At 29.2% G+C, this 18,855-nt stretch overlaps 1 protein-coding gene and 1 long non-coding RNA gene across 3 annotated transcripts in view; one reads left to right on the top strand and one right to left on the bottom strand.

Moving 5' to 3' along the window:
• Positions 1-237: 237 nt before the first annotated feature.
• The window catches only part of LOC107445723 (homeobox protein Nkx-2.5), a 29,860-nt gene continuing 11,242 nt past the window's right edge, over positions 238-18,855 (bottom strand). Inside the window, exon 3 of the mRNA XM_016060196.3 lies at positions 238-1,775. Coding sequence (XP_015915682.1) covers positions 1,099-1,775 — 677 coding nt within the window. The 3' untranslated portion in view covers positions 238-1,098. The remainder of the gene's footprint in view (positions 1,776-18,855) is intronic.
• Positions 1,244-18,855, top strand: part of LOC107445729 (uncharacterized) — a 33,744-nt gene continuing 16,132 nt past the window's right edge. Inside the window, exon 1 of one of the 2 annotated variants that reach the window (XR_011636191.1) lies at positions 1,244-1,384. This is a non-coding gene — a long non-coding RNA (uncharacterized lncRNA). Of the gene's footprint in view, positions 1,385-13,257; positions 13,561-18,855 lie in introns of those variants that run through there. The other variant, XR_006225080.2, reaches the window with a different exon arrangement.

The raw sequence follows: 18,855 nt of genomic DNA, 5'->3' as shown, positions 1-18,855 counted from the left end.
TATCAGATTAGGAAGTATTTATTAGATTGTATTTATTAGTTTCTCTCGTAATAATTTATGAGCAAGTTTATTGGTCATATTATTTTGCAAAGCTTACAGCAATAAGAAATTTTTTTTACAAATACTTGCTCACTGAATTATATATATATATATATATATATATATATCTGTANTATATATATATATATTTTATTATAATACTGATGTGAAGAAATTTTGTTTTTTAAATTTTCAAACTTTGGTAATTGATTTTTAGTTTAAAAGAATACTCTGAAAATGCTAAGACTTTATGCCTTTTAATAGAAAATATAAATATTTTACTAACATAACTTAGATGATTAAAAATCTTTGATCATTTTTAAGCGAAATAAAACTATAAAATCTAAGGATATATATTCATTCGGATTTTCAAAAACTTCTTCATTCTTTTTGAGAAGTTTCTACTCTAATTATTAATATTTGGCCAATTTCATAAAATTGTTACACCAAAACATCACTAAATATTTAACAACATCAAAATCTTTGGCAGGATATTTTCAACAAAATAAAAAAGGGTTAAAGAGTGCTATTTACACAATTCTCGTAAATGAGAAATTACATCTCATTATCTTGCACTTTACAATAAAATCAGTCTAAAATCTTTGGCAACGCTTTGTTTACATTTACTTTAGACATACTGAGTATATATTTGTATGGCTAGCTAGAATTTTTTCACAACTAATAAAAAGTCCCTTTGAACTATTATTTTCTGAAAAAGTTCACACAAAATATGAACACCTAAAAATCACTTTTGAACACCGTAGTATTCCATTCTTAGTTCAGTATTTGCTCATAATCCAGTACAATACCTATTTGTTTTCAATTGAAATTAGGCAGAGCAATTTCAAAAGTTCTTTTGTTCCAATAAATCAGATTCTATAATCTGTGGACGACTGAAGAAAAGATATGTGACCAGCACGTATCTTTTTTCAGCATACAGCTATGGATGCGCTTATTTTACCAATTTTTTTTGTTCGAATATTCTAGTTCAACTAGAAATTTCATCAAAATAAAACCTTTATCACTAATAATCAACACAAGATACTGTTCCAAAACCAGTTACCAGTTGTTCAGATTTGGGGAAGAATGCATAGCTTGCATATTAGCAAAAACACCACCTCCGTTTGTCATTGCTGTGTTATTTCCGGAACTTTGTTGTATCTGAGAGTACGGTACTGTACCAGGATACGATGAACCGGATGTTGGTACTGTAGCTGCCGTTGGTGATGGATAATATCCAGGATTACCACCAGTTGATACTGCCGTATAGGCTGAAGAACATGGTTTTCCGTCTCTTACAAGTACAGGAACGGCAACGCGTCTAGCTTGGTGTAAATTAGCAGCGGTAAGTTCCAATGTTTTATCTTGTCTTTGACGTTTGCATTTGTAGCGTCGGTTTTGGAACCAAATCTTTACTTGTGTGGATGTAAGTTTTAATACACTCGCTAATTGTTCTCTTTCTGGAGCTGACAGGTATCTTTGTTGCTTAAACCTTCTTTCTAATTCGTAAACCTGGGCTTGTGAGAAGAGGACGCGAGGTTTTCGCCTGGTTCGTTGACGGGGAGGTTGGGACGAGGAGATCGGCTCGGTTTTGACGACACCCCCGGCATTGTTGGTGACGCTTGTCGTTGAAGTGGTGACACGGGTGCTCTGATGCTCTGGAGTGGGAGATCCGAATTCTGAATGATTGGGTGGGCTTGTGGAGTTGTAACTGTTGGTTTGCAAAACTATGGGTTCTGAAATAAAAATTTTATCAGTATTTTGATTTTGAAATCAAATATAAAGAAAGTTGTATTTTAAATACAAAATTGTGTATCATGCTAAAATTATAAAATTGTTCACGACTTTTAATTTGATATTTTAGCTCATGATAAATATTGCTTATTTTTTTTTGATTAATACACTGCTTAACTTCATTGCTTAATTTCATACACTGCAAGTTACGGTATAAAATACTGACACCATGGATGCATCATTCATAAAATCCAGTTTCACCAAAAAATAAAAAAAAATTCACAGCAATATTTATTCAATTAGATTGCTTCTGTGATTTTAATGTATTTATTACTATAAAAAATACGGTATATCAGATTTTTGTTTTGTTACATGTTCTGGTAAAAATAGGTTTTACGGTAAAAAGTACCCGCAATCTGAGTGTCTGTACTTTTTACCGTAATTTGATTGGAATTTTTTTACAGTGTACGTTTATCATTTTCACATCTTTTTATGAGACCCACGCTTGTAAAAATAAAATAAATTTATGATAGTAATAATTAAAATTAATAATAATTAGTGGTATTAACAATCGTTATATATAATAATGATAATATTTCATTATTACTATTATTATGCTGTTAGAAATTTTACATCGCAGTGAACAATGATACAGTTCAAATTCGCTGTTGCAAACATACTATCATACAAATTTACCTTAGTAAACCTTATAGAACTTTACCGTGGTTCAACTCGAAAGGAAACATGGTTCAACTTGAATGGAAACATGGTTTAACTTTAATTTAAAGTATTGTTCAACTTAACATCTTATTAAGGTTGTTGCAAATGGTTCAAGGTTGAATCAATTATGGTTCAAGGTTGAATTAATTTATTTTAATTTAATGATGTTTGGCAGTTATTGAACAATATTATCGTGCAAATTAAACCATTTTATTGATCACGATACTATGGTTTAACTCGAATGGAAACAAGGTTCAATTTAACATCGTTTTAAGGATGCGGAAAACTTGAACGAATATGGTTAAAGTTGTTTTTTTCTAAAGCGTATTATTTTAATTGAATTTTTTATTTTATTTTACTAACTTCATAGGTATTAAATTTTTATTATTCTTACACCTCCGAATTCATTTCATTTTATTAACCATATTACAATAGTGTTTTCATAACTATACATTGTTTTACAAGCAATGCTTTTAGTTACATATAACATTTTTAAAAATGGTGTTACCATACGAAAAAACAATTAGCATAAAAAATTTACTTTTAATATGGTCCTTGATACTAATTATAGCTTTTTTTTTGTTCATTGCATCAAGCAAAATAATAGGATACAATATATAAAGCAAAATAATAGGATATTGTATATAAAATGGGATTCATAGTTATTTTGAAGATTATACTTTGATACAACATGTTTTAATATTGATATGCTTTCTGAAACTGAATGTACGATCAACAACTTTTTTGCACTAAGGAACATTTGTATACATTGCAACATATGCAACTTGTGTATGCAAAACAATATTCTCATACATTGCATTATTTTCATTGTGTGCTTACAAAACAACATTTGCATACTTTGCAACATTTCATTGTCTACAAAACAACATTTGCACAAAGCGCAACATCTGCAACTTGTGTTTACAAAAGAAAATTTGCATATACTGCAATATTTGCATTGTAGGTATATAAAACAACATTTGCACTACAGCATTTACAATGTTTGATTATAAAACAACCTTTGTGTACTGAAATACAAATTAAGTATTTAAGCGAATGTAGTTTTTAAAGTAAAAGATAAAGTTTAATATATTTCTATTTCTAGTGTTTAGTTATTTTAACTTAAGAATGTCAAAAAATATCGCTTTATTCAACAGAATAAGATAAGAGAAAAAAACTTAATGTGATTAACATTAAAAAAAAAAAGGATTAGAAGTGATCATTTTAATTGTGCTTAAATTAACTTTCATTTAGCCGTTTAAGGAAATGGCGCATTTATAAATCAGAAGAAATTTTTGTATACGGAATACAAAATATAATTTTGTAATATTTGTATATTCTTCTTTGCTAACTATATACTCATCTTTCATTAATAACTTAATTCTGACAAAAAAACTTATTTTAAATTTGTGACATATGTTCCCTGTTATTATGCTTAAATATATTAAGTTCTATTATCTTCTTACATACATTTATCTTGTTTCTTGAAAACATACAATTTTATATTGATTTCATATCAATATTCGGAATCATCACTAAATTGTAAAAAAGAAAAAAAAAAAAACGACATCAGCGTTGTGGTCGACCCCTAGTCATTTCATTTGGAACCGAGCGCTCTGGCCCCTAAGTCATGGTAACTCTGGAGTTCGATTATTTTATTTTATAATTTTATTTCAGAACAGGCGTTGAACAGCCGATCCAATTTTGGGTTTACGACTAATAATGTTCAACTCGTAGCCTTGTAATTTTGAACCAATCCAGAATTCAAGGAAACTCCTGGATCAGTAACCCCAAGAGGTATGATTTGTTATGGGAACATAGAGGACTTTGTGAATCAACAGATTTAACGTGCATCAGTTACCATTTACTACACGGGGAGTCTTCGGCAGACGGGGATCGAACCCACGCCCTCTTGGACATGTGCCCAGTGGCCTACCAACCAGGCTATGCCTGCTCTAGAGTTCAGTTATAAGGAAAAGTCTGAAACTGTCTTTATTTTATAAGTCTTACTGATTTAAATTATATTTAGGTGTAAAAATTTTTTTTAAAACTTTACTGGCGCACCCTTTTAAAATATCTGGCAATTTGAAATATCGAAAAATTATATTTAAAGGCAGATAATAATCAAACAGTGTATCAAGTTGACAATAAAGACGAATCGCAATTTTATTTACACGATGTTCAAAACAGTAAAATAGTTTCTGGAAAGTAAGAGCAAGTATAGAAAATAATCATAAAATGAGTTTAAAAAATAAAATAAAGTTATTTTACGGTAAGCGAAACTGCTTGGCTTAAACTTGAATTGACAGTTTTAATCCGCTTATGATCAAGGTGAGGAAAAAGAAAAAAAACGATTTAGTAAAGAACATACGGAGTCAACAAATAAAAAAAAAAAAAAAAAAAAAAAANAAAAAACGGGTGTGAGGTTAACGATTAAAATCAGAAATAAATATGCATTTATTTTAAAACTGTTTCTTTCTTCCGTAAAAAAAATTTTTTTTCTGTGTAATTAACAATTATTTTATACAGTACAGTTAACCTATTCCAAAATATATTTTTGTAATATTTGGATAGTCTCATATGTTTTCTTTTACATACACTGAACTACTATGTAATATAAACAAATATTTGAGATTGAGAAAATCATAAAATAATTGAGAAAAATCATAAAATAATAGAGAAAACCATTAAATAATTGAGAAAATCATAATTGAGAAAATCTTAAAGTAATTGAGAAAAATCATGAAATAATAGAGAAAATCATTAAATAATTGAGAAAATCATAAAATATTTGAGAAAATCATAAAATAATTTAAACAGAAAAACACAATAATTTTAACAGAAGCATACAATTTAAAATACATTTTTAAATACACGTATGGGCACTTAAACTAAAATTAAACAAGTTTTTATTTAAATAAAAATTTATTAGTTATTTTAATTTTGACAAAAACAATGATGTAATATCTCCTGTTATTTTGCATAAATATTTTGCGCTCTTTAATCACAAATCACCGTGTGATAAATCTATTCCAAAAATATAGCATTATAATGTTTATATATTCTCCTTAGTTACCCTAAACATACACTCAACTGTCATGTAATATAATCGTATTTATTTAAGCTTTTTTTTGTACAAAGTGCGAAAATCTCTCGGACGTCTCCAGATCGCGTAGCAACGGACCTGTTTTTGCGACCATGACCTTTTGTAAGCATGAAAAAAGGAGATAATCTAAACATAAGATAATAATTAATGAAACTAGAAACAAATAAAGCTTTAAAATTTATATGGAAGTGATTGATTTAAGGGAACAGTTTACTTAACGGAAAAGAAGACTGCGTTTTTAAACTCGTTCTATAATTCTATAATGTTTCAAACAAAGGGAAGAACTCATTATAAAAAATATATCGGAATATTTTAACCGTAATCTGTAAAATTATTAGTGTTCATAATAATAACAATCGTAATAATTAATTGAATTAATTTGGTAAAAAATAGAAAATTAACTCAATAGAAGAAAAAAGAAACTCTTGTTTAATACTAATTATTAAAAAAAATATTTAAGATTTAAATGGACTTTTCCATATTTAAGACTAGAGAGGTTCCTATTAGGAGTTTTTCTTTAGTTTTCTTCACAAATGTATTATAAAATTATTTTCCTAATTAACTTCATTTTTGTCTTTAAATAATTTCATTGACAACTAGAAATCTTTTGGACAATGTAGTATAAGGGTCCATTTCTCATTGATATCTATAATAATTCTTATAAAATTGCCGTTATTGCTTAATTGAGTTTTTTAATAATTTAATTGAAAAAAAAAATTGTAATTTCTTAATTGAAAAAAAGACATATGCATTCTTAGACTCTTCAAATTACTACTTTTTAGGGAACTTATTTTAATTGAAAACAAATTATCGTACAATCTTTTGATCGTTTTCATTGTTCATAATTTTAAATTGGAGGACTTTTTTCTACTTTTAATGAAATATATTATTTATTTAATTAAGTTTATGGAAGTTTCAGTTTCAACTCACTCTGTATTTTTAGTAATAATATATACCAAAAAATAATTGTAATAGGGACAAAAGATTTTTCTTCGATTATTAGAATACTTGTTACCTAAAAAATATCATTAAGCTTCAAAATTTATAAATTCGAATTACTTTGTGATTAAAATTTTTCGACTTTGTAATCGATGTTCATAAAACTTAATATTTATACACTTCTCATTTTATATGAAGAACTAATAAGCCTTTTATTACTTAATAAATCTCTTAATAAATGTAGTAATCCCTTTTAAAAATCGTTCAACAAATGTAACAAGTTCTTTCATAAATCATTTAACAAATGTAACAAGCCCTTTAAGAAATCGTTTAACATATGTAGCAAGCCTTTTAATAAATCATTTCAGAAATGTAACAAGCTCTGTAATAAAACGTTCAACAAATGTTACAAGCACTTAATAAATCGTTTAACAATTATAACAAGCTCTTTAATAAGTCATTTAACAATAGTAACAAGCTCTTTAAATCGTTTAACGAATGTAACAAGCCCTTCAATAAGTTAAGGTGTTACCATAAATCCACGGAACAGTTTACATCAACTATAAAATTTCCCACTGTCGTGGCACAAAACCGTAAAACGATGTATATTAGCAAATGCATCAGTCACGCCTTGGACACAGCTCACCTCTATCAGCAACAAACAATCAAACGACGAGAACTATGTCAGAATCCTCAAGGATATTGCAGATGATGCTTTTTTTAGAGACCCCATGGAAAGAACTCCTAGCTGGACAGATCAGGGGAACGTGATGGCTTCCACCCTAGCTTCATTCGGCATTTCTGGAAACGAATTTTTTTTTTTTTGCAAAACCAATTATATTTATCTCTTCTATCCCCCTTTAAAATGTGACCAGACATTTTCCATACTCTCCGTATAGCACTTATCGTTTGAAATACAAAAATATAAATGATCTAGTTTTATTTTTAATAAGTGCCATAACAACAAAAAATGTGGATTTAATTAAACCATAGTCTTCCTAGGAGGTATTATTTAAAACTTAATAAATATTTTTAGTACATTACAAAATGACCGTTTCATTTTTTTCAAGGCTATCCGGAAAAAATTTTTATAATTAAAAACTGATAAATAAATTTTGTTAAAATAACTCAGGACTACATTTTTTTCAACACATTTGATAGTAAGGATAAAGTCATAGTGTAAAAAACGTAAGCAGTAGTCCGTTCTTTCAGATAGCTGAATATCTGGGTCAAATTATAATCATTCTAGATATGATTTTTCGGAACCGATAATGCTTTTAGTATACATTTGAAGGCGGTTTTAATCAGATTGAACATTTGCTGACATTATGGTTTGATAAAAATTTAAAAAAGCGAAAGAAAACTGTGAAAGAAATATCAACGGAATTACTTTTCACTAGATGATACTTAGAACTCTTTTTTAAAAATTTGAATGTTTAAGTTTTAATTCATTTAAATTTTTCCAAACGCATTCTAGTTTTCGTTAAATTTTTAAATGTAATGCAATGTATTTAAAAATGCTTTAAATACACTCTATAACAATAAAAAATCGACGCACCAAGAACGCACTAAGACGCGCAAAATCGACGCTCGATCAGGCTGGAATGATGCCGACTGGGGAGGTACAGTCTTTAGCGACAAATCCCGCTTCCAACTGTGCCCTGACGATCATCGAAGACGTGTTTGGAGACGCACAGGGCAGAGGGGGTATCCTGCCTTCACTATTGCACGCCACACCGGCCCTCAACAAGGCATTATGGTCTGGGGTGCCATTTCCTTTGACAGCCGGACCCCTTTGGTCGTCATTAGAGGTACACTTACTGCACAGCGGTACGTCGACGACATCCTAAGACCTGTTTTGCTACCGTTCCTTTTGCAGCGCCCTGGGCTGGTTTTTCAGCAGGACAATGCCAGACCACATACGGCACGTGTTGCTATGAACTGTCTGCAAGCTTGTCAAACTCTTCCTTGGCCTGCCAGATCACCAGATCTCTCTCCCATCGAGCATGTCTGGGATATGATGGGAAGGCGATTGCATCTGGCACGGAATGTTGATGACCTCGTTCGACAATTGGATCGAATTTGGCAGGAAATACCGCAAGAGACCATCCGGGAGCTTTATCGGTCTATGCCACGCCGTGTGGCAGCTTGTATCCAGGCTAGAGGCGGGTCAACACCTTATTGAACTTGTTACTGTAACTCTGCAATAAATTATTCAATTGTTCTGAAATTTTAATCATTTACTATTCTTTACATTGTCTCCCTATCCACCAATTTTCGTTTCAACTCCTTCTTGGTGCGTCGATTTTTTTTAGAGTGCACATTTAAGTTTTTTTAATTCAGTTATTTGAAAAACTAATGTGTTTAAATATTTCACGGATAAAACTCATATGATTAATTTATAGTAATTTATATTGTATTACGTCATTTTGATTATATTTTCCCCTCAATCGATTCTTATTTATCATCGAAGTGCTTTTAAATTTTTAATGGTAATATTTTTAAACAACATCCGAAATTTATTAATAATTTTGTGTTATACTCTCAGAAAAAAAAATTTACATTGAACTCGGTCATTTTGGTACAGTAACAACAAAGGGAAAAAAATGATTCAACATTGTACTTTGTCATATTGGTACAGTAACAAAAAAAGAAGAAAAAAACACATCTAATCCTGAAAGAAAAACTTTCGTTCTAATAATTGTTACGTCTCGTATTAAAAACCAATCTCAATGGTTCAAATATTCAACTGCAAATATGCTAATTAATTAGAGTTAATTATTTAAAAGTGACAGAATCACATATAACAATCATATTTTTTTCAATGAAGGTTTTTTTTAAGAGATTTGGATTTTAAATTGTCAAAATGTGTAGGGTAACTGCAAACTGAAAAATGTGATTGATTCTAATAGTTTTGTAAAAAGTTCTATCAAAAATTTGGTCCTTTTAATATTATTGGACTTTTTGCGTATTTTATCGGAAATCTGAAACTCTTACAATGAATCAGATTTTTTTGTTTACGATTATAAAATTCCTTTATCTGAAGGGAAAAAATTGATATGATTAATAGTTATTTATTATTTCGTATTATCTTCTTTAATAATAAACGGAGAAAAAGTTGATTTATTAAATAATTTATTTAGCATCTTTTTAAACTATTTATTTTTAAATGGCAAAATACAAAATCTGACCAAAATCGGTCAAACAGTTGGTCTTAATTATACAATTTCAAAAAATGTCAAATTAATGAATTATAGTTTCTCAAAACTTATTCAACTAATTTCATTAAAGTTTTAAATTTGCGTAATTAAAAATTAAATGTTTAAAATGATGTTAAAATTTATATGCCTGACATTTTAAAAAATTTCTTACTATTTTTAGATAAAATTAAAAGAGATATTTTGAATCATTTTTTGCATTGTGATATCTTTGAGTAATTGTGTGTGAAAATTTTTTCGCTCTTCTTAAATAGTTACTGAGTTATAGTAAAATGCGCAAAAAGTGAAGTTGATTTTAAAGGGATCAAATTTTTAATCTCCATCCTGACTAAATCCTTCTTACGCACGTAAAAAAATTTACAAATAATTAGTATATTAATATTAAAGATTGTATTTCATTCTACTAGAATCTCAAGAATATTTTATAAACTCAAAATGAAGTATTATATAAATAAAACATTGAATTTTCTGTTCTAAAGTGAAACCTAATCTTGAGAAATTTCTGGAAAATTGATATCAGTTTTTAATATTTTCAAGTTACGTTCTAATCCAGCTGAACTATTGGGGCAATACTTTTTAGATTGAATACAAGTCCCAATGAAAGGGCATATTTATACCAAGAAAAAGTACGTAACTAAATTAATAGTTACACGGTAAAACTTCCAGTTCAAATTACTAGAATAAGTACAGGCACTCAGGTTGCCAGTACTTTTAAATATTAAGTTTTGCAGAATGAAATATCTTATAAACCGTAATTTTTATTTACAGTACTTATTGTAAAATTAATGAATTAATGTAATTAAATAAATGTTATGGTAAAAATTACGTCATGAAATTTTACAATAAAAGCGAATTTTATGGTAAAGTGAATTTTATGGAAGCTGCACTCAGGGTGCTAGTTCTTATTACCATAATTTAATCCAGAATTTTTTGAAGTGCATTATTATTAAAGAAAAAAACAATGAAGCATAAATAAAAAAGCGTAATGCCCAATATGCTTTTTATACTATAGTTTTTCGTTCTGTGAACAAAAACCTTCCTCAGTGTCAGCCTAAACACCAAATAACTTCTTCAGTGTCTAAACACGATCATAGAACCGAAATTATAGTATGTCGATTTTATAAACTTTCCCTCGTGCTTTCAAATTTTTTTAGTCTGCATAGCACAAAATATACTCCAACCTTTTTGGTTACTATTAATCAGTTTGCATATTTGAAGATAAACTTCGAAACTATCAAGATTGGTTTACAGTACATGAAAATCCGATTATTGGAACAAAAGTTATTCAGGGTGATAACTTAACAATACAATTCATGTAAACATTATAATTCAGTAACAACTTGCAGTTGTTTCTGTTCAAGTTGAACCATAGTATGGAGTAATTAATTTTAAGAAGTATGATAATATGGTTCAACTTGACACCATTTTAAAGTTGCAGTAAGTTTGATTGATATTACGGTTCCTTATGCTCCAAAATGTTTAATAGTGATAAAAATATCCATTGAAATGTATTTTCAATAAAAAGTATTAAGTATAAAAGAATTAATAAAAAGAATTACGCAAATTATTGCTCACATTTTATAATGATAATTCAAAGAAAATTTATTTTAAATTTGATGAAAATTTCAGTGATTTGATAGAAAACATGCAATATTGAGTACGTTTGCTAATATCTAAGTGATAAATTGTTTTATAACTCTCTCACAAATATATCACTTATTATGATGTCAGTAAAACATGTTAGAAAAAGTAAAATTCAGTAAAATAAAATTCACTCTAAATGTTATCATAAGACCATTGTTTTTTCTTGAATTGATGATTGAGTACTAATTGAGTGTATGCGCTAAAAATGAGGTAGGTTTAAAATATAAATCTATTTGGCGAAAAAAATCGTGTAAAACTACCATGTGTATGATTATAACATTTCTGGTGGAAAAAAAAACTATAATTCCCGTAATTAAAGCCAAAGCATACTGTATTTACATAAACCATTCATTTGGTAAGTTTTCCATTCATATGGTAACGGTTTGCAGGAAATTCTGGAGTTCAAAATTATAGTTCTTATAACCACATATTTAGCAAAAAATAAAATATTGAAAAGTAAATTTAACTGAATAAATGATTTTTACGCAAGGCTCCAAATACCAAACCAAATTACCATTAACCAATTAACCATTTACCTATTAGCCATTTCCCTATTAACCTTTTACCAATTACACGTACCAAATTTTACTATCTATTACAAAACTATATTTTATTGTTAATTGCCAAAATCATTGCCAAAACGTTTCGGTAAAACTCACCCATCTTTCTGGGGTTCCCATAGAACTAGAAACACAGTAAATTTGACCATATTCTGGTAATTTTAAGCATACTTTTTTTCTTAGTGTAATCGTAGATTTCATAGATTGTTGATATGACAAAGCCGCAAATAATTATACATGGTAACACCAGATTACAATATCAAATCAAATTGCCATTTAGTGGACATGGACCATAAGTAACAACAAATTCCCAAGTTTTTGTGATATTCTAAGTATCCCTCACCAACTATGATGAATTTTGTGTTAGAAATGAAATGTATGGAAGAAAGAATAAATTAATGTAATGTATGAATATATTTAGTATAGATATATTTTATATTAATACTTTTTCTCCATTAATTTCATGTCACATTAGGTAAAGACGCGTTTGTTTGTCACAAACTTAATTAACAAATACTGCAACACGTTTCCTTTTAACAATGTGACATTCACATAGAACTGAGTTTGAATGCAATGTTTGAAAAAAGTCAGCGATATATTTAAATTAGTTTCATAAAATAAATCCATTTTCAAATATACATTATATCAAACACAGCAGAACAGACCATTTTGCATAAACCAGAGCTTCCATTTGTTTAAGTATGATTGGAAGTATTAATAAAGTAAAACACGTCTTGATTTTATGAGTGACATCTTATACGTTTTCCTTGTAAGACAGGTCGCAAAATAATATATTTCTTTTACGCATAATAATGAAATTATTATTTACTAAATCAAATTGATACCTTATTTTTCGAAAAGCTAATAAATTTTTTCGACTCTATGTTTTTAATGGACATATGACTGACTTTCTTCTCAAGTGTGACTATGGATTCTTAATAGTGGTCTGTTGAAAATTTCAAAACCAAAGTGGTTCAGTTGTTTACCCGCCACATAAAATTCTTATTTTCATAAGAGAAATACTTCAAAAACATTTTGAGCTTTAAGTTAGGGCTTGATAATTATCTTCTAAGCCAATTAAAACATTTTTGTAAGCACATTTTTCTTTCAAAGTTGTTGCTAGGTTACAGTTTTAATAACGATCTTCACTTAGCTAAGACTGCAAATTTTATTACTTCTATAAGTCCCATACTCAGAACCATAATAAAAATAGGTCCTCGACAACCTGTTGGCAAATTCATCCAACATTTGAAGAAGGCCACTGAAGATTCAAGTGTCTCTTCTTCTACGAGAAGATTCTTCAAAACCTATGATCATTCTTTGTAGGATACTTCTAAATTTTAAGAGGGTTGTAGTTCTAGCCACTTGTAAGATCACAAGTAGCCATAACTCTTGCATGAATTTTATTAACTAGAGCAGTTAAAAAGTAAAAAAATGTTGATTCAGAGCTTGCCATTCTGGTGGAAAGTTCAGCATGAAGCGTAAGGTGTTGAGCAACCTGTGGATTAACTACACTTTTCCTCGTGACATAACTTTCTGGATACTATGTTCGTACCAATATGGATTATTCCTTGAATACACATTTATGAAGATTCCATAGGTAGGATTGCTTTTTCTTTTATGCCTTTATGTTTATTTAAATTTTTAGAGTGAGACTTCTTGTACAAAAGTAAGGCTATGATTTTGGCGTGGTTACCTGGAAATTACTTATAGTATTAACTTGCATCTGTCAGTTTATGATTCCGATACACTTTTCAGTTTCCAATTCTAATATTTCATTTTTTATCCGTGAAATAAACTTTTTGTTAAGGATAAAAAAAATGCAGCAGTTTGTATGAAGTGACGGATGTTTTTCGGGTAAACTATACTTTATTTCAGATTAAACATGTTTATGTAAACTTCATTTTAAATATGTATATGTAAACTTGATTTTTACCGAGATCGATTATTCATTAACGATACATTTATGATAAAATGAAGCCGATCTGTAGGGGGAATTTTATTCTTTTATGTCTTCGGTTTTATTTATGTTTGTGAGAATTTTTAACGAGAAATATTTTGTACAAGGGTATATAATATTTTGTACAACACCGAGAAATATTTTGTACAACATCGATTCAGATTTCGCACGGATGATACGTACTCAAAGAAAATAAAAAGACATCACTCTAAAAATATTTTTAAATAGAATTCTCATTGTATATACGTATATTATCATTTCATTTAAAACTCCTTCAATTCTTTTTAAAAATTTCAGAGATACAGTGAAATACTCAGTGAACGAAATACTTTCCCCTGCTCTGCTGACTTAACTATTGAAATAATACTTATGGCTACGACTCATATTTTTATGTCTACTAACATACATTTTGAGGCTACTACCCATATTTTGAGGGTAAATTCCAAATCTATCATAAAAAGCAGGTTTATTCATAGAAAATACTGTTTTGTGCCTGTTTCTGTTACTAAATTAAAAGTTAGCTCTGATTAATTGGTAAGTTTGAGATCTTCCTTATAATTCATTTAGATTAGTATTTATTGCTCGAATATCCAATCATTAGAACAAAAGTTATTCAGGGTGATTTTTTTTCATAGAATTTTTTTTAAGACAGAATCCCGATAAAACTTTATGTGCATAAGCAGAGTTATAAAAATTTTTGCATTTTACAATTTGTAAGTTGAGAATGTTTTAAAAGAAATAAATATAACATGCAAATTAAACTTAATTTATAAAATTAGTTAGAGCTTAAAATGTAAGAAGGATACTTGTGCTCAGGCATAGTACAAAAAAATTGTATAATTTCACTTCCTTTTAATAAACCGTACAATCAAAATAATAATGCATTAATTGTTATAATAATGCATTATTATTCATAAAGCATTTAATAATTTAAAGATTTTGTTTAATTTGTTTTGAACACGAAAGCTTTCAAAATTTAGGTTTGACAAAAAAAATAATAATTTGTTTTTTAAATTGATTTTTGATTAAAAAAAATTGACATTACTTAGTCTGTTGATTTAGAGTTCTTGATTGTGAGTTATTAAAGCAGATTACTGGATTGTAAGAAGATGTTATTTATATCTCAATGTTATCTGCATCTCTGGCACGAGATCCACCTTGACCACCATACATGCGTGTCGGATTAAGTCGTCCCTTTATTTTCGATTGCCTAGACTTAATTCTAGTTTCGTCATTCTACTACATTGCACTATGATGCGATTTCGAGTTGATTAAACATTTTCGTCATTTATTTTGGAGTTCACGTTTCGCCACAAATCACGTTTTTTCGTGACGAAATGATTATCAAAATTAACGAAATTCTGCCCAAGGATTGCAAAATCATCAAAAGTGAGAGTTTCATTCGTGAAAGTGCAGCAATTTCTTTAATACCTGAAACTGGCTGACTATATAATTTTAAGTGCCCATTAAAAGTCAAACAACACGTGCATGTCACCTTTATGAAAGGTTATAGAAACATAAGGCTTTATATAAGGATTATAAATCAATATTTTTGAGACATTACGACTCTATTTTAGTTGAAGAAATATCTTTACTATTTTGGTAAGTTTGTAACTGATTTTTTTATTTATTTGTTTTCATTTGTAATACTCGTTGAGTGCTTTACGATTCAATAAAATTAAAGTGTTTAGATTATGCTCTAAATTTTAATATTTGATCAACGATAGAACATGTCAGAAAACTATTCTAGGAATATCTGAAATTCAAGGTTAGAGATTTACCAAGAAACACTTAGATGAAAAATGGAACGAAAATTATGACGAAATACAATAATTGCGTTGAAGAAAGGAAGATTCCGTTCTTATATTACGTAAATAAAGAAGCAATTACGTTGCTGAAACCATTCAGTTTTTCACAGAATTTTTCTTCTGTGATGAATTCCGGAAAAAAAACGGCATCATTTAGAAAACTTCGTTGTTTTTCAAAAAATAATTGATTTTATAAAGAGGGAAAATATACTCGCGTTAAGCGAAGATTTTAAAACTAAATTCAAAAGTATTTCAATAATTAATTTCCCCGTTTATTAAAAACAATAATTAAATAATTTCATTGAAAAAAAAGGAGAGTTTGATAAATGTCGGATAGAAAAATTTACGCAATCGAACTCCCGAAACTGTTCCGTTTTTTACTAGATTTATCGGTAGAAATGGATTTTGTGAGAAGCGGAATGATTTCGACAGGGCGAATTGTATTCTCATTAAGCATTGTATTGAAAATAGTTTGCGAATTGCATTCACATCAAACATTGTATTGAAAATAGTTTGCGAATTATATTCACATCAAACATTGTATTGAAAATATTTTGCGAATTATATTCACATCAAACATTGTATTAAAAGTAGTTTGCGAATTGTATTCACATCAAACATTGTATTGAAAATAGTTTGCGAATTGTATTCACATCAAACGAAAATTTTGTAAAAGAATTTAATGAATGAAAAAAATACCACAAATTGATCTTGTTTATTCACAGCATATAAAATAACCCCATAAATTTAACTATTTGTTCCCATCTTGAGTCACAATCAATATTTAAGTTAAGTCACAATTAATAGTTATAGTTCTGATTTAAATCAGTTGGACACATTTCTCGAAATTCTTCCTATCCATTATAGGTGTATGTATTAAAATTTTTTTAAAGTTATGCATAATTATACATTTTAACTTAATAAACCAAACTAACTAACTAAACTTGTGAAGCTTTAAATTTTATGCACGGTCCCAAATTATTTTTAACTTTTCAGACGAAATGAACTTGAAAACTCAACGATTATGATAAAAATGATGTAACTTGAAGGTCATTGTAATTTAACGCTATTTTTTCTTTACGCAGAATGGGAATGTGCATTAACAACTGATAATAAAAAGCAAAGGGCGGTCATATGGTCACGTGAAAAATAGTCTTTTTTCGAACGAGAACTTGTGAACACAACTAGACATTAAAANGCGCAGAGAGGCCATCCTTCGAAAAAAAACGCTTCTCCACCTTAGGGGGTGGGAGCAAAAATGTTAAAAACTCCGTTAAGCGGAGGGCAGCAAATTGTATGACATCAAATTATCGAAAGCTCTCCGTCTTTCGCGCTCATCCTTTTTATAAGATCCAAAAACTTAAAATTGAAGTTGTAGTGCATGTTGTAAAAGTTAAAGTTAAATTACCTAAAAATCACGAGTTGAGATGAAAAAATGATTATGCGTTAAAAGTTACGGTTGAGAAACACAACAAACACGCGGAGATGAAAGATGCCGACGACCAGTGGAATTCTCAGAAAAAAAAGGGTGGAAACTTCTCGAAATAAAGGGGCTCTTTTAAGGAGCTGGTAAGGAATTTTAGGGGGAGAATGTCCAAATTGCGCTACCGCTTAAGGGGCTAAAGAAAGATGAAAATAAAAGAATGTATTACAAAATTAAAAGAATTAGTATTATTGATTAAAAAAAACAATATTTATAAATTATGCTGTGACCTAATGTCACAGTATTAAATTTTTTTTTAAAGTGATGCTTAATTATTTATTTTAACTTAATAAACCAAACTAACTAACTAAACTTGTGAAGCTTTAAATTTTATGCACGGTCCCAAATTATTTTTAACTTTTCAGACGAAATGAACTTGAAAACTCAACGATTATGATAAAAATGATGTAACTTGAAGGTCATTGTAATTTAACGCTATTTTTTCTTTACGCAGAATGGGAATGTGCATTAACAACTGATAATAAAAAGCAAAGGGCGGTCATATGGTCACGTGAAAAATAGTCTTTTTTCGAACGAGAACTTGTGAACACAACTAGACATTAAAATTTAAACAAAATGTTTGATTTTATCTTAAAACTAAAGTAATTAGAATAACTGTATCATTTTTTCCCCATATAAAACATACACAGGGGAGAATTATGGTAAAATTACCGTCCTGTATGATAATGGCATTTCGAGAAAAAAAGTTCTCTTAATGAAATCAAAATACGGTATTCATTTGGTAATTTTACCGTTCATATGGTAGCAATTTACCGGAAATTCTTGTTTTCAAACTTATAGCTCTTATTACTTCACATTTAGTAAAAAGTACAAAACTGAAAAGTAAATTTAACCATGGAAATAGTTTTTATGCCATGCTAAGGTATCATAATAAAATTATCAAATTATATCACAGATTATCAAACTATATTTTATTGTTACTTTTACAAAAATCATTACCAAAGCATCTCTGTAAAAATAAACAAGCTTTTTGGTGTTTTCATAGATCAGAAACATGGTAAATGTTACCATATTCTGGTAGTTCTGACAATATTCTTTTCTTCTCCGAGAAGAAATGAAATGCCACAGATTGTTTAGTTTAGATTGCTGTATCTTGAAACTCAAGTAATAAGAAAAATTGCATCCATCTTTTATTAGAAAAATACTAATCCAATATACATCGAAGAGCCATCACATTATGACCACCCTGCTAATAACATGTAGGACCACCTTTAGCCCTCAAAACTGCTAGCAGCCACAGTGGCATTGATTCCACAAGGTGCTGATAGGTAGTTTGCGGTATCTGGTACCAAGCGCTCACCAACTGGTACTGCAATTCCCTCACATTGCGAGGGGGTAGCGTGGCAGCACAAATTTGGTTTTCCAAGTAGGACCACAAATGCTCCATTGGATTAAGGTCAGGTGGATTTGGAGGCCAAGACATGACTTGAAAGTCACTGGAATGTTCCTCGAACCAATCCATGACGATTTGACCCTTATAACATGATGCATTATCCTGTTGGTAAACACCATCCCCAGCAGGAAAAACTGTTGCCATGAATAGGTGAACCTGGTCTGCAACTATGAAGTAGCTTACAGACGTCAGGGATTGTTCTATGAGGATTATGGGTCCTAATGTGCCCC

This window comes from Parasteatoda tepidariorum, chromosome 2, assembly GCF_043381705.1.
Source record: "Parasteatoda tepidariorum isolate YZ-2023 chromosome 2, CAS_Ptep_4.0, whole genome shotgun sequence".
NCBI lineage: Eukaryota > Metazoa > Arthropoda > Arachnida > Araneae > Theridiidae > Parasteatoda > Parasteatoda tepidariorum.
This window is presented reverse-complemented; position numbering and strand designations above follow the sequence as displayed.